General features: G+C 39.3%; 1 protein-coding gene across 2 annotated transcripts; it reads left to right on the top strand.

The window, feature by feature from the left end:
- Positions 1-881: 881 nt before the first annotated feature.
- CAMLG (calcium modulating ligand) lies at positions 882-8,677 on the top strand. 2 transcript variants are annotated; one of them, NM_001037625.3, is given in 4 exon segments: positions 926-1,152; positions 2,652-3,109; positions 4,743-4,808; positions 8,068-8,672. In NM_001037625.3, coding segments are annotated over 4 exon segments (879 nt in total). In that variant the 5' UTR covers positions 926-989; the 3' UTR covers positions 8,260-8,672.
- Positions 8,678-12,301: the final 3,624 nt, after the last annotated feature.

The following is a 12,301-nucleotide window of genomic DNA, read 5'->3' on the forward strand; positions in this document are numbered from 1 at the left end:
GGAGAATAGCATGGACAGAGATGCCTGGCAGGCTACACAGAGTTGGAAAGGACTGAAGGACTAATACTTTCATATATATATATATATATATACCAATTACTTTGCTGTACACTGGAAACTAACACAATCTTTGCTTCAATAAAAAATTCAAATTAAAACATTTTCTTGGGCCCCTATTGTATGCTGTCAACATGGCGTAATGGATAAGGCACTCCTGTTGAGGGCCCACACTGTTCTAAGAGCTGTAGCCCTATGCAAGAACACAGTGATTGTCTTCATGGAGCTTATGTTTTACGAAGTGGGAAGCAGATAATAAAAGTACATTCAGCTCGAGAGTCAGTTATAATTGTTAAGGACAAAGGGCAGATAAGGAGAACAGAGTGTTGAGTTGGGACGACAACATAGAGTGGACAGAGAAGGCTTCACTGGGAAAGTCTTAATCAAAACAGGCATGCATTTGGTAGAAGCACTGCTGAAGATGAGGAATCAGCACTAAGAACAAATCCCAGCGACAAAGCTGCATAAAGCGTCGCTCTCGAAGTTACGTATTCTCGACGCCTCAAAGCGAGCCCGAAGAAGGTCACTGGAAACCAGTGCCTGCCACTGCAGACTCCATTTTGCTTCCTGGCATCATGTAGGAGGAGTCTATTCCTTGATCACACGTTTCCAGTGGGTCAGACTGGATGCCGGGTTTCTTCACCTCCGAGTGAACGGCAACGGGGCCCGGTGGCGGGGGAGGAGCATTGAGGACCAGCCCAGGTGGGAGGAATTAGAGCGGCCAAGGCTGCCCTCACTCAAGATGGCGGCGCAAATCTCGCGCTTGGTCCCGACAAGCAGCGCGCCCGTTTACGCTGCATATGCGGCCCTGCGCTCTGGGGGGCGGGTCCACAGCGGTAGGGGCACGCGCGGCCTGCGGCCCAGTCTGAAGTCTTGGGTGCCGCGGCTGCCGCTCACGTCATTGTCACTACTCCTGGACAGTGGAGGGGAAGATGGAGCCGGTGACCGACAGCGGGGACCGGCCGGGGGCCCCGGCTGCCTCAGGCCTGTCGGCTTCCCAGCGTCGGGCGGAGCTGCGGCGGCGAAAGCTGCTCATGAACTCGGAACAGCGCATCAACCGGATCATGGGCTTTCACAGGCCGGGGAGCGGCGCGGGTGAGAACCTCCGTTCCCCATAGTTTCCTGTCATCCCTTTTGAGTCTTGGGGATCATTCTTCCTTTGCCTCCTCCACCCCTAGACTTTTCTGACCAAGCCCTGCTCTGTGACCTCTCCTCGGGCCCCGCCCCTTTGATGAGGTCCCAGGTTCTCACTTCTTCACCGCAGGAAGTTTCTCGTTTTTCTCAGTTTTCCGCCGCAAACTGCAATGCTCTCGATCCTGAGACCCTCTGCCGTGGTATACCCTATGCTCACTAACTCTGAGGCGGCCCCAACACCACCCCCCCGTCACCCCCTCGCCTCTCTTGAAGGGCGCACATTTTATTCCCAGACTGCTCTACCTACCGTGCCCGTCAGGAAGATTGCCTGCCTTTCTTCCCCTTGTAAATGCTTTCCCTTCCAGTGCCTTCCCTAGCGTCTGCCTTCTTTTTGTTCTCTCGGCCCCCATGAGCTTGTCTTTAATTGAACTGCCCCTCTAGTTCGTCCGACGTGAATCACGGCCCCATATCCTGGTGTCTGTGCGGTGCCCTCGACACTGTCATCTGCAGGCCTTCTTAAACAAGTGATAAAAATTGGAGCGACCATTCTTTAGAGACCCAACAAGGGAAACATGCCCATCTGAGGCCTTATCTCGTAATGTGCAGAGATTGATATGAATGATGTCAGAAACTGCCTTCAACACTGAAAGGAGTTCCTCATTTCTCCCCCAGTGACATGTACGATGGGTTTCTTAAAAAAAAAATTTTTCCCCCCTGTATTTACTGTACACTCTTAAATTTCTATTTAGTGTTGCCTCTAATATTTGGCCTTCAGTCACTGGCTGCAAGTTCCTTAGATCCTTGTGACTTTTGCTCTTTGGGGCTTTAGCTATAACTCTGAATTTTTAAACAGTTAACAGATTTGCCACTGAAAACTGCAAAGAGAGGTAAGAGCCGTATTTCAAATTCTAGAACAATTGTTAGGAGACACATTTTCTCCTTTAATGGTTAATAGCAGAATATTCTTTCCCAAAGCATTTTCTTTGTTCTTTTGCTTTGAGATTTTTATTTAATCTGTCATTAAAGGTTCCCCCCAACCTTTGTTTTGTTTTAAACCGGAATAGCATCCTAAAAGTGCTGAAGTACCTTCTAATGTCTCCTAGATGACAGTAGAAGGGTTACGCAAACCGGTAGGATGTGCCACACCCTATGCTGATCGGACTCTGGATTCAGAAATGTAATATTAAAAATAGTGGTTTTAGAAAATCTCCGTTCCTAACTCTTTCCCAACTTGTCTATTAGCTTTATCTTCTGTCCCCAAAGTTTGGGTTATATCCTCTAAAAGAATACTCTCTGACATTTTGTTTGTGTGTGTAGAGGAAGGAATTTGTTTCTTTATGAAGGATCAGTATTAATTCAGAGGCTGCCAAATTTTAGCTCTAGTGGCATATTTTTAAATATTAACAAGAAAGATGTTGTCCAGTATGTAATACTTAAGGCTTCTAAATTTCTTTTCTCAGAAGAAGAAAGTCAAACAAAATCAAAACAGCAGGACATTGATAAACTGAACTCCCTCACCATTCCTTCGGTTTCAAAGCGAGTAGTGCTGGGTGATTCAGTCAGTACAGGACCGTCTGACCAGACTGGAGTGGCCGAGGTAAAGGGGACTCAGCTGGGAGACAAACTGGACTCCTTCATTAAACCTTCTGAGTGCAGTAATGATATAAGCCTTGAGCTCCGGCAGCGGAACAGAGGGGACCTGACAGCCGACTCTGTCCAGAGGGGTTCTCGCCACGGCCTGGAACAGTACCTCTCCAGATTTGAAGAAGCAATGAAGCTAAGGAAACAGCTGATTAGTGAAAAGCCCAGTCAAGAAGATGGAAATACAACAGAAGAATTTGACTCTTTTCGAATATTTAGATTGGTGGGCTGTGCTCTTCTTGCCTTTGGAGTTAGAGCTTTTGTTTGCAAATATCTGGTAAGAAACAGTGGAAAATGAAAATTGGTTATAGTGATGAGTGCTTTTAATCCATAAGATTCATTTCTAATATGAATGTAATATTTGTGATCCATGTGACTGTTTGGAGATGTGTTATAAACTGCTGTTTGCCTTAGGTACAGAATGAAGTGTTCCAGTTAAATACAGAGCCTGATGATAATGCTAAAATCTTCTTGTATGCCAAGTACCATTCTAAGTGCTTTACATATATTAATTTGTTTAACCTCATCCTTATGAGCCAGGTATCTTTTGAATCTGTTTTGTAGATGAGGGAATGAAGACTCAGGTGAAATCATTTGTCCAGGGTCACATTACAACTGGGATTGTGACAACTGGGATTAAACCCAGGCAGTTTCATTCCAAAACCAAAGGGTAAATTACCTACACATCCTATATATTAATTACCGCTTTTCGGATAACTTGAAATACTAAAATACAGTTTTGGTCCTGAATGTGATGTGGTGTTTTTAGGGTTCAGAGGCATTCAGCATTTTATAATGTTGTACTGTTACCATAACCGCAGTCCATCACGTACCCTCAGATGCCAGTGGCTGTTCTGAAAGGTAGGATGTGTTTTACTGTTTACAGTATGTGAAGAAAAGAAAAAGCACAACTTATATTCAGTGTCTTGGTCTTTGAGGTGTTTCCATGCAGTAGACATTTTAAGAAAACCTACCAAGTACCAGGCACATAAATAAATTTTCAGATAATTAAGGTTAATGTTATTAAGCAAAAAAGTCTTTAAAAGTCTCTCTTTATGCCAGTTTTTTCTTAAAGAGAATTCTGTTGAACAGATTTTTTTTTTCTGATGATAAATTTTCATTGTAGCTTTCAGTATTTAGTGAGATGCAGAGCTGCTTTTTTTCTTTTTTATCTAAAGGCCTCTGCACTTCCATGTGTTTTAAAATTATGTCCTATTTTTGTGCCTCATTTTGTTTGAGGTTTTTTGGGTTTCTGGACTTTTTTCTTGCTGTCGGATTTTCAGCTGTTAATCACTGCTCTTACTATGCTTCCATTTAGTAATGCTTGCTCCTTTACTCCCTTCATGATATTTTAGTTTTAGAAATAAATGTAACTGAAGTATTATTTTGATATTTTCTGTTTTATTGTGTGAGAAGCGAGATAACCAAGCTGTTTTATCTGTAATACAAACACCTCATTATTTGAGGGCCAGAAATGAATTCATTTCTTGCCCCAAAGTGTGACTGAGGTATGTATGGCATCTGTTGCGAGTATTGAGCCTTTTAGATGTGCTTTCAAATTGTCAGGTAAATACCTCTAGATGAGAGGGATGTTTCTGCATGATGTATTATACATCAGTGGCCACCAAACACTTTAAATTACTTAAAAGGTCAATTTTTGAGAGAGAGGCATTTTGGGGAATATTGAAGGAGTATCCTCCCTCATAAAACATGAGAAACATGCTTTATGTTAAGGAAATCACACCTCTGTATTTGTCACCGTTTTGCAGAAACAAGACTGCTTTCAGCCACTAAAATTAAATTTTTATTACGGTTTTTTTGCTTGGAATTTTATCACTGCTGTTAGTCTGATTTATTGTGATTTGAATGATTATGTTGGAAATATGTAACTTTATCTTCTATCTTCACAGTCCATATTTGCTCCATTTCTTACTTTACAACTTGCATACATGGGACTATACAAATATTTTCCCAAGGTAAATTAATTTTTTTCCTAAATTGGGTGATATATTTAGATTGATTAACGACTAGATGATTTCAAGAACTTTTAAAAAAGTATTTATACTTACGGTTTAAATCAGTGCTATTCAGATTTGTTTGGCTCACCACTGTGGATCTTCAAACTATTTGTTTCTGTTTGTACCAAGTTCAGTTCCAAAAGTAATTAGAAACTTTTATAGCAATTTGGCATTACTGTAACATTTTTATTGTATTTTACAAAAAATGTTAGTCCACGATGGACTGGGGGGAAAGCCTCATTACAGAGTTTGAATAGTACTTGTCTAAGAAAGTGTTTAACTTAATTACTTAGTAAATTTAGTAATACATTTTGTTTCTAATAGCGAAAGTTAATTTAAAAATGGCTTCAGTTATCTTCAGTTAGTGTGGTCCTTTCTGAGCGCTTAATAACAGTGCACTTTATCTTTAATGCCAAGGGTCTGATAACTTGCAAAACACGCTTGGCCATACTTAGCAGAATTATGAGGAGTATCAGTGTGGACCTGGTCTACTTGACTATAGTTATACTATGGGACTTGGCTTGCCAGTAAGATAAGCTTATTTGAGTAATTGTGTTTTGTGTGAGATTTTTGCTAAAAAATGGCTACTTGACTGTTTGCTTGAAGTGAAGTGAAGTGAAGTCGCTCAGTCATGTCCGACTCTTTGCGACCCCATGGACTGTAGCCTACCAGATGCCTCCGTCCCTGGGATTTTCCAGGCAAGAATACTGGAGTGGGTTGCCGTTTCCTTCTCCAGGAGATCTTCCCAACCCAGGGATTGAACCCGGATCTCCCGCATTGCAGGCAGACGCTTTACCATCTGAGCCGCAATGCACTGATAGACCTCATGTGTGTGTTTAATAGATCTGAAACATATTTTTGAGGGGTCATGTAGTCAGATACTCAAAGTAAGAGTAAAGAAGGACAAGTAATTTCATTTTTTATTCGAAATGTTTTTATGATATAAATATATATATATTTATTGATCCTTTCCAAGAATGTAGTTTTAATTCAAACATTTGTTTAAACGTTTGCTCTTGAAACATTGATTTTAGTTTTCCAGTAGCACAAGTTTGGAAGCAACCTAAATGTCTACTAATAAGTGACTCGTTTAAAAAAATTATGGTGTATCCATTCAGAATGATAAAGGTCTCCATGTGCTGATAATGGTAGCCTGTCAAGAAATACTAAGATAAAAATATAGACCAGCATCTATAGTATACTCCTTTTTTTGTAAAAAGGAGGAAAGTTGTATGTATTTGATTTTGCTTGTATATGTGTAAAGAAACTCTGGAAGAATATTACATGAAATTATTAGCAGTGGTTATTTATGATAGAGTGTGTATTGGTTACTAGTGAAATGGGTGAGTGAAAAGGGAAATTACTGTACAATATTCTTTTAACAAAACATTTTGCTGTAACAGGTCTCAACAGAAAAATTGAAAGAATTATGCAGTTAACACCCGTTTAGTTACCACCTAGATTCTGTAATGAAAATTTCATTGTATTTATCATATATTTACTCAGTTTTCTACACATCTTCAATGCATCACTTTTTAAAAATACATCTTTCTTTTTTTGGTGCATTATAAAGTATGTTGTAGATGAAGACATCAGCATATTTTTCCATTACACATTTCAGCTTACATATCAACAAAAATTCAGTGTTTCTTTATGGTTCTTTTTCTTTGTTTTGACGTAAATTTTTCATACATTGAAATGCTCAAGTCTTTATTATACCTTTAATGAGTTTTGACAACCTGTGAAACCCAAATCCTTTCAAGATTTAGAACATTACTGTCAGGAAGTTCCACCATGCTCTTTTCTAGGCAGTCCCAGCCCCCGTACCATGAAGGTCTGATTTTCTTTTACCTACCATAGATTAATTTTAGCTGTTTTAGCACTTAATATAAATGGGATTGTTCAGTACATACTTCTTCATGCAAGGCTTCTTTCATTCTACATTGTATTTTTGAGATTCATCCATATTGTTGAGTGCATCAGTAGAATCATTGTCTTTTTTTTTCTGAGTAATACTCCATTGACTGAGTATATCCACTTATTTATCTAATTTTCCATTGATGGGCATGACTAAAGAAACTAAGAACTTTCTTGAATGAGTTTTTTGTGGACATAAGTTTTGATTTCCCGTGGATAACTACAGCTTTTTGTATTTAAAAATTTTTTGCAATAAATTTTTATTGGATTGGATTTGGTGATACCGAATCATTAAATGAAAATTCAGCCTTGAATCTCTTAAAGAATGAGACTAGAAAATTATACTAGGAAATAAATGTTTAATGAATAAATGTTTGTATCTTATTGCATAGGCTCCTCATGACTCAAGTGGTAAAGAATCTGCCTGCAGTGCAGGAGACACAGGAGATGAGGGTTCGATCCCTGGTTTGGAAAGATCCTTAGAGAAGGAAATGGCAACCCACTCCAGTATTCTTGCCTGGAAAGTCCCATAGACAGAGGACCCTGATGGGCTACAGTCCCTAGGGTCACAGAGTTGGATATGACTAAGCTTGTGTGCACATGCGCGCACACATCCTATTACATATGAAATCGAACGTGAATTCTTTGCATGGCAGTTAGGCTTGACTCTACAGAATGTTCCTTTGATTCTGTTACAAATGATTGACTGTCCTCCAGAACATCTATCAGTTTTCTGACTTTTGTTGTCATGAGACTTAACCCTACAATAGGATTTATCCACTCACTTCTGCTCCTGTAAATCTTGCTCATTCTCAAATGTCTGTTTTTTTTTGTTTTGTTTTCTTTAATTTGAAGTCCTGCTTTTTAATTCTACTTCCTCCTGAAATCCTTCTCTATGCTTTATTTGTACATAAAATACTGAAGTAATTTCTATCTCCTTTGAGCCACTATAGCACACATTATCCATGCAAGTATTTATATTCTGTCTGGGAATGCTTTCCTGTTTTTGTCTTAAACTTTTGTATATATCTTAAATTATTATTTATATCCTAATCTCCAATATAGGGTTTTTTTTTAACTTTTGATAGCAAGAATAGTGTCTTCCTTATTGCTGAGCAGTTTGTTCCTTTACATATTATATGATCAGTAAATGTTTGTTAATATATTGTTGATTGATGTCTTAAAACTTCATTAGCGGTTTTGAAATCAGTTAGGCAAAAATAACAGCACTGATGTTTTTTATAGAGCTTAAGTAGTCTTCTGAAAGCTGTAATATTTATTTAAGTCTTTCTCTATGCAGAGTGAAAAGAAGATAAAGACAACAGTACTAACAGCTGCACTTCTATTATCTGGAATTCCTGCCGAAGTGATAAATCGATCAATGGATACTTACAGCAAAATGGGCGAAGTTTTCACAGATCTCTGTGTCTACTTTTTTACTTTTATCTTTTGTCATGAACTGCTTGATTATTGGGGCTCTGAGGTACCATGACGCCTGCAGAACTCAGGAAGAAAAGCTTACAAAAAATAATTTCTATATTGCAGTGTCTTTAAAGGAAGAATATTGGTTTACACCTTCATGTAATTCTTTTACTTCTTGGATTTGTAAAACCATTTGATTAGGAATGGAATGACTGGTTACCTGACTAGAAAGGATTGAGTTTGTATTAATACTGATGCGATGATTAGAATACCAGTGTCAGTAATTGATTTTTCTTGTTTGATTAGAATTCCTAGTCTACACTTTTTCCTAACTTCTTGGATTTGTGATTTATCTTTTGGGAGCTGAGCTTGTGCTTAAGAGGGCAGATGAATGTGGTCTCAACCGGTCCCAAGAACTGCTTCTTGTATTTGTATTGTTCTGTCCTAAGAAATGGAGCCATCTTAAAAATAAAATGGAAGAACTCAAATTGTCTGTTTAGTTTGAACATTTTAACTTCTAAGGGCTGCATAAGGTAACCATGTTGAGTCAGTATTTTCATTTTTATTCCAGCACAAATATTTAATGGAGGAAATGATTAAGATTCATACATGTGAAATTAATAGGTATTTATGAAATCTTTCCAAAAATTTTTGTTAGCAAACTTCAAAATTGGAAATTTTTACTTTTGAGTTTTCGATTTTCAGAAGTTTTTTTTTTTAACCAGTAGTATAGAATGAGGATGAGATGGCTGGATGGCATCACTGACTCGATGGACGTGGGTCTGAGTGAACTCCGGAAGTTGGTGATGGACAGGGAGGCCTGGCGTGCTGCGATTCATGGGGTCGCAAAGAGTCGGACACAACTGAGCGACTGATCTGATCTGATCTGATAGAATGGTTAGACAAAAATGGGCTTTGAAAAATTTACTTAGGAATGTAACCCAATAGGAATACATCCTTTTTTAACTAAGTTAACACTGTCATTGGAGAAGGCAATGGCACCCCACTCCAGTACTCTTGCCTGGAAAATCCCATGGACAGAGGAGCCTGATAGGCTGCAGTCCATGGGGTCGCTAAGAGTCGGACATGACTAAGCGACTTCACTTTCACTTTTCACTTTCATGCATTGGAGAAGGAAATGGCAACCCACTCCAGTGTTCTTGCCTGGAGAATCCCAGGGATGGGGGAGCCTGGTGGGCTGCCGTCTGTGGAGTTGCACAGAGTCGGACACGACTGAAGCGACTTAGCAACAGCAACAGCAACACTGTCATATTTGGAAGGTTTGTCTTAAAAGAGTATAAAGCATAACTAATGTCATTTGTTATTACATTTCTCTAGTTTTTTTTCTTTTTCATTTCTGTAGTTTTTTGTATGATCTGTTTAATTCTTGTGATATTAAAAACACATGCTTTTTTTTATTACGAAGCCTTTTTTATTTTGAACCACAATAATGGACAATAAGTATAGCATTTTAAGTCTATTCCTCTGACTCAGAGTAAGATTACAAGCACATATTTTCCCCTAAGTCCATAGAAATCTAATATCTAGAGGATTAGATAGCATTCTTGAATTTGTCACTCTCTCCCCAGGCCCTGGGAAGACATTTAGGTTTTTGATTACATGTTTTATTTCTTCCATTTCGTCACTTGACATATGCACAGTTTTTGTATTTGTAGATCATTATCAAATGTATTTCAAAGAGAAGACATGAGTTTGCTTAGGTGTGTTGACTTGTATCAAATGGAGATGGAAGTTTATTAGTGTTTGGGATAATTAAGAATCTTTTTACTTAGAAATTTCAGGGATCTGATATGTTTATACTAGATTGACAAGAATGGTTGTTGAAAGGTGACGTCTTTGACCAGTAGCTTTTTAGTCTTATTAGTTGTATAAATGGACATGTGGACACAAAATTGGTACTAAAAATGAGAGTTATGAGATTCAGGCCTAGGGTAATTAAAATCAAAATCTGCTTTGGAAGCCAGGTCAGTTTGTTAAATAAATGATGTATTGGGGACATAGTGGACTATAATTACTTCTTTCATCTCTGCTAATAGGTAAAGGTAACTTCTTCAAGGACATAGAAATTCTGTAAACTTGCCATGCATATGCTGTGGCATAAAAAGCCAGTTAGAATTGTCATGTGAATGTAATCTCTTAAAAGGGAGTTAGAAATGAAGTATCTGGGAAAGGGCTCTGGCCTGGGTATCAGATACCTGAGTTCTGGTTCCAGTTCAGATTCCAAAAAGATTAATGATCTGGGATTGAATTTGTTTCCCACGTCTCAGTGGCCTCACTTGAGAAATTTGAGAAAGTGACTTAAAGAATCTGTTCAAACTTTATCATTAAGTTCTTCATAGCCTCATCCAGTTCCCTGGCTTCAGATACCAGGTACAGAAGCATCTTGAATTAGGGTGGTTTGACTTAGAATTTTTTGACTTTATGATGGTGTGAAAGTGACACATTTGTTAGAAACCATACTTCAAATTTTGAATCTTGATCTCTTCCTGGGCTAGCCATCTGCGGTATACTGCTCTCTGGTGATGCTGGGCAGTGGCAGAGAGCTGCAGCTCCCCGTCTGCCACTCCACGATGATCCACTTAAAAGTTTTATTCCCATAAGCCATTCTGCTTTTAACTTTGTTCATTTCAGTCACTCAGTCATGTCTGACTCCTTGCAACCCCATGGACTGCAGCACGCTAGGCTTCCCTGTCCATTACCAACTCCCAGAGTTTGCTCAAACACATGTCCATTGAGTCGGTGATGCCATCCAATGATCTCATCCTCTGTCATCCCCTTCTCCTGCCTTCAATCTTTCCCAACATCAGGGTCTTTTCAAATGAGTCAGTTCTTCACATCAGGTGGCCAGAATATTGGAGCTTCAGCTTCAGCATCAGTCTTTCCAATGAATATTCAGAAACGATTTCCTTTAGGATTGACTGGTTTGATGTTGCAGTCCAAGGGACTCTCAAGAGTTCTCCAACACCACAGTTCAAAAGCATCAATTCTTCAGCACTCAGCTTTCTCTATGGTCCAGCTCTCACATCCATACATTACTACTGGAAAAACCATAACTTCGACTAGATGGACTTTTGTTGACAAAGTAATGTGTCTGCTTTTTAATATTCTGTCTATGTTGGTCATAGCTTTTCTTCCAGGGAGCAAGCGTCTTAATTACATGGCTGCAGTCACCATCTGCAGTGATTTTGGAGCCCAAGAAAATAAAGTCTGACACTGTTTTCATTGTTTCCCCATCTATTTGCCATGAAGTGATGGGACCGGATGCTATTATCTTACAGTTTTTTGAATGTTGAGTTTTAAGCCAACTTTTTCACTCTCCTTTTTCATCAAGAGGCCCTTCAGTTCCTTTTTGCTTTCTGCCTTAAGGGTGGTGTCATCTGCATGTCTGAGGTTATTGATGTTTCTCATGGCAATTTTGATTCCAGCTTGTGCTTCATCCAGCCCGGCACTTTGCATGATGTACTCTGCTTATAGGTTAAATAAGCAGGGTGAGATTGGATTAAAGATTTACTGAGCATGGCCCTGCCCATCAGAACAAGACCCAGTTTTCCCCACAGTCAGTCTGTCCCATCAGGAAGCTTCCATAAGCCACTTATCCTTATTCATCGGAGGGCAGACAGAATGAAAACCACTATCACAGAAAACTAACCAGATTGATCACATGGACCACAGCCTTATCTAACTCAATGAAACTATGAGCCATGCTGTATAGGGCCACCAAAGATGGACAGGTCATGGTAGGTTCTGACAAAATCTTGTCCTCTGAAGAAGGGAATGGCAAACCACTTGTGTATTCTTGCCTTGAGACCCCCATGAACAGTATGAAAAGGCAAAAATATAGGACACTGAAAGATGAACTCCCCAGGTCAGTAGGTGCCCAATATGCTACGGGAGAAGAGTGGAGAAATAACTCCGGAAAGAATGAAGAGACGGAACCAAAGTGAAAACAGCGCCCAGTTGTGACTGGTGATGGAAGTAGAGTCTGATGCTGTAAAATACAATATTGCATAGGAACCTGGAATGTTAGTTCCATGAGTCAAGGTAAATTGGAAGTGGTCAAACAGGAGATAGCAAGAGTGAACACTGACATT

Source organism: Bos taurus, chromosome 7 (assembly GCF_002263795.3).
Source record: "Bos taurus isolate L1 Dominette 01449 registration number 42190680 breed Hereford chromosome 7, ARS-UCD2.0, whole genome shotgun sequence".
Lineage (NCBI taxonomy): Eukaryota > Metazoa > Chordata > Mammalia > Artiodactyla > Bovidae > Bos > Bos taurus.

Excerpts from the sequence above, each read along its gene's own strand:
- CAMLG (XM_010807314.4), top strand. The coding sequence starts at position 990 with ATGGAGCCGGTGACCGACAGCGGGGACCGGCCGGGGGCCCCGGCTGCC. Across the intron at positions 1,153-2,651 it reads CAGGCCGGGGAGCGGCGCGG|AAGAAGAAAGTCAAACAAAA; the intron begins GTGAGAACCTCC and ends TTCTTTTCTCAG. Across the intron at positions 3,110-8,067 it reads CTTTTGTTTGCAAATATCTG|AGTGAAAAGAAGATAAAGAC; the intron begins GTAAGAAACAGT and ends TTCTCTATGCAG.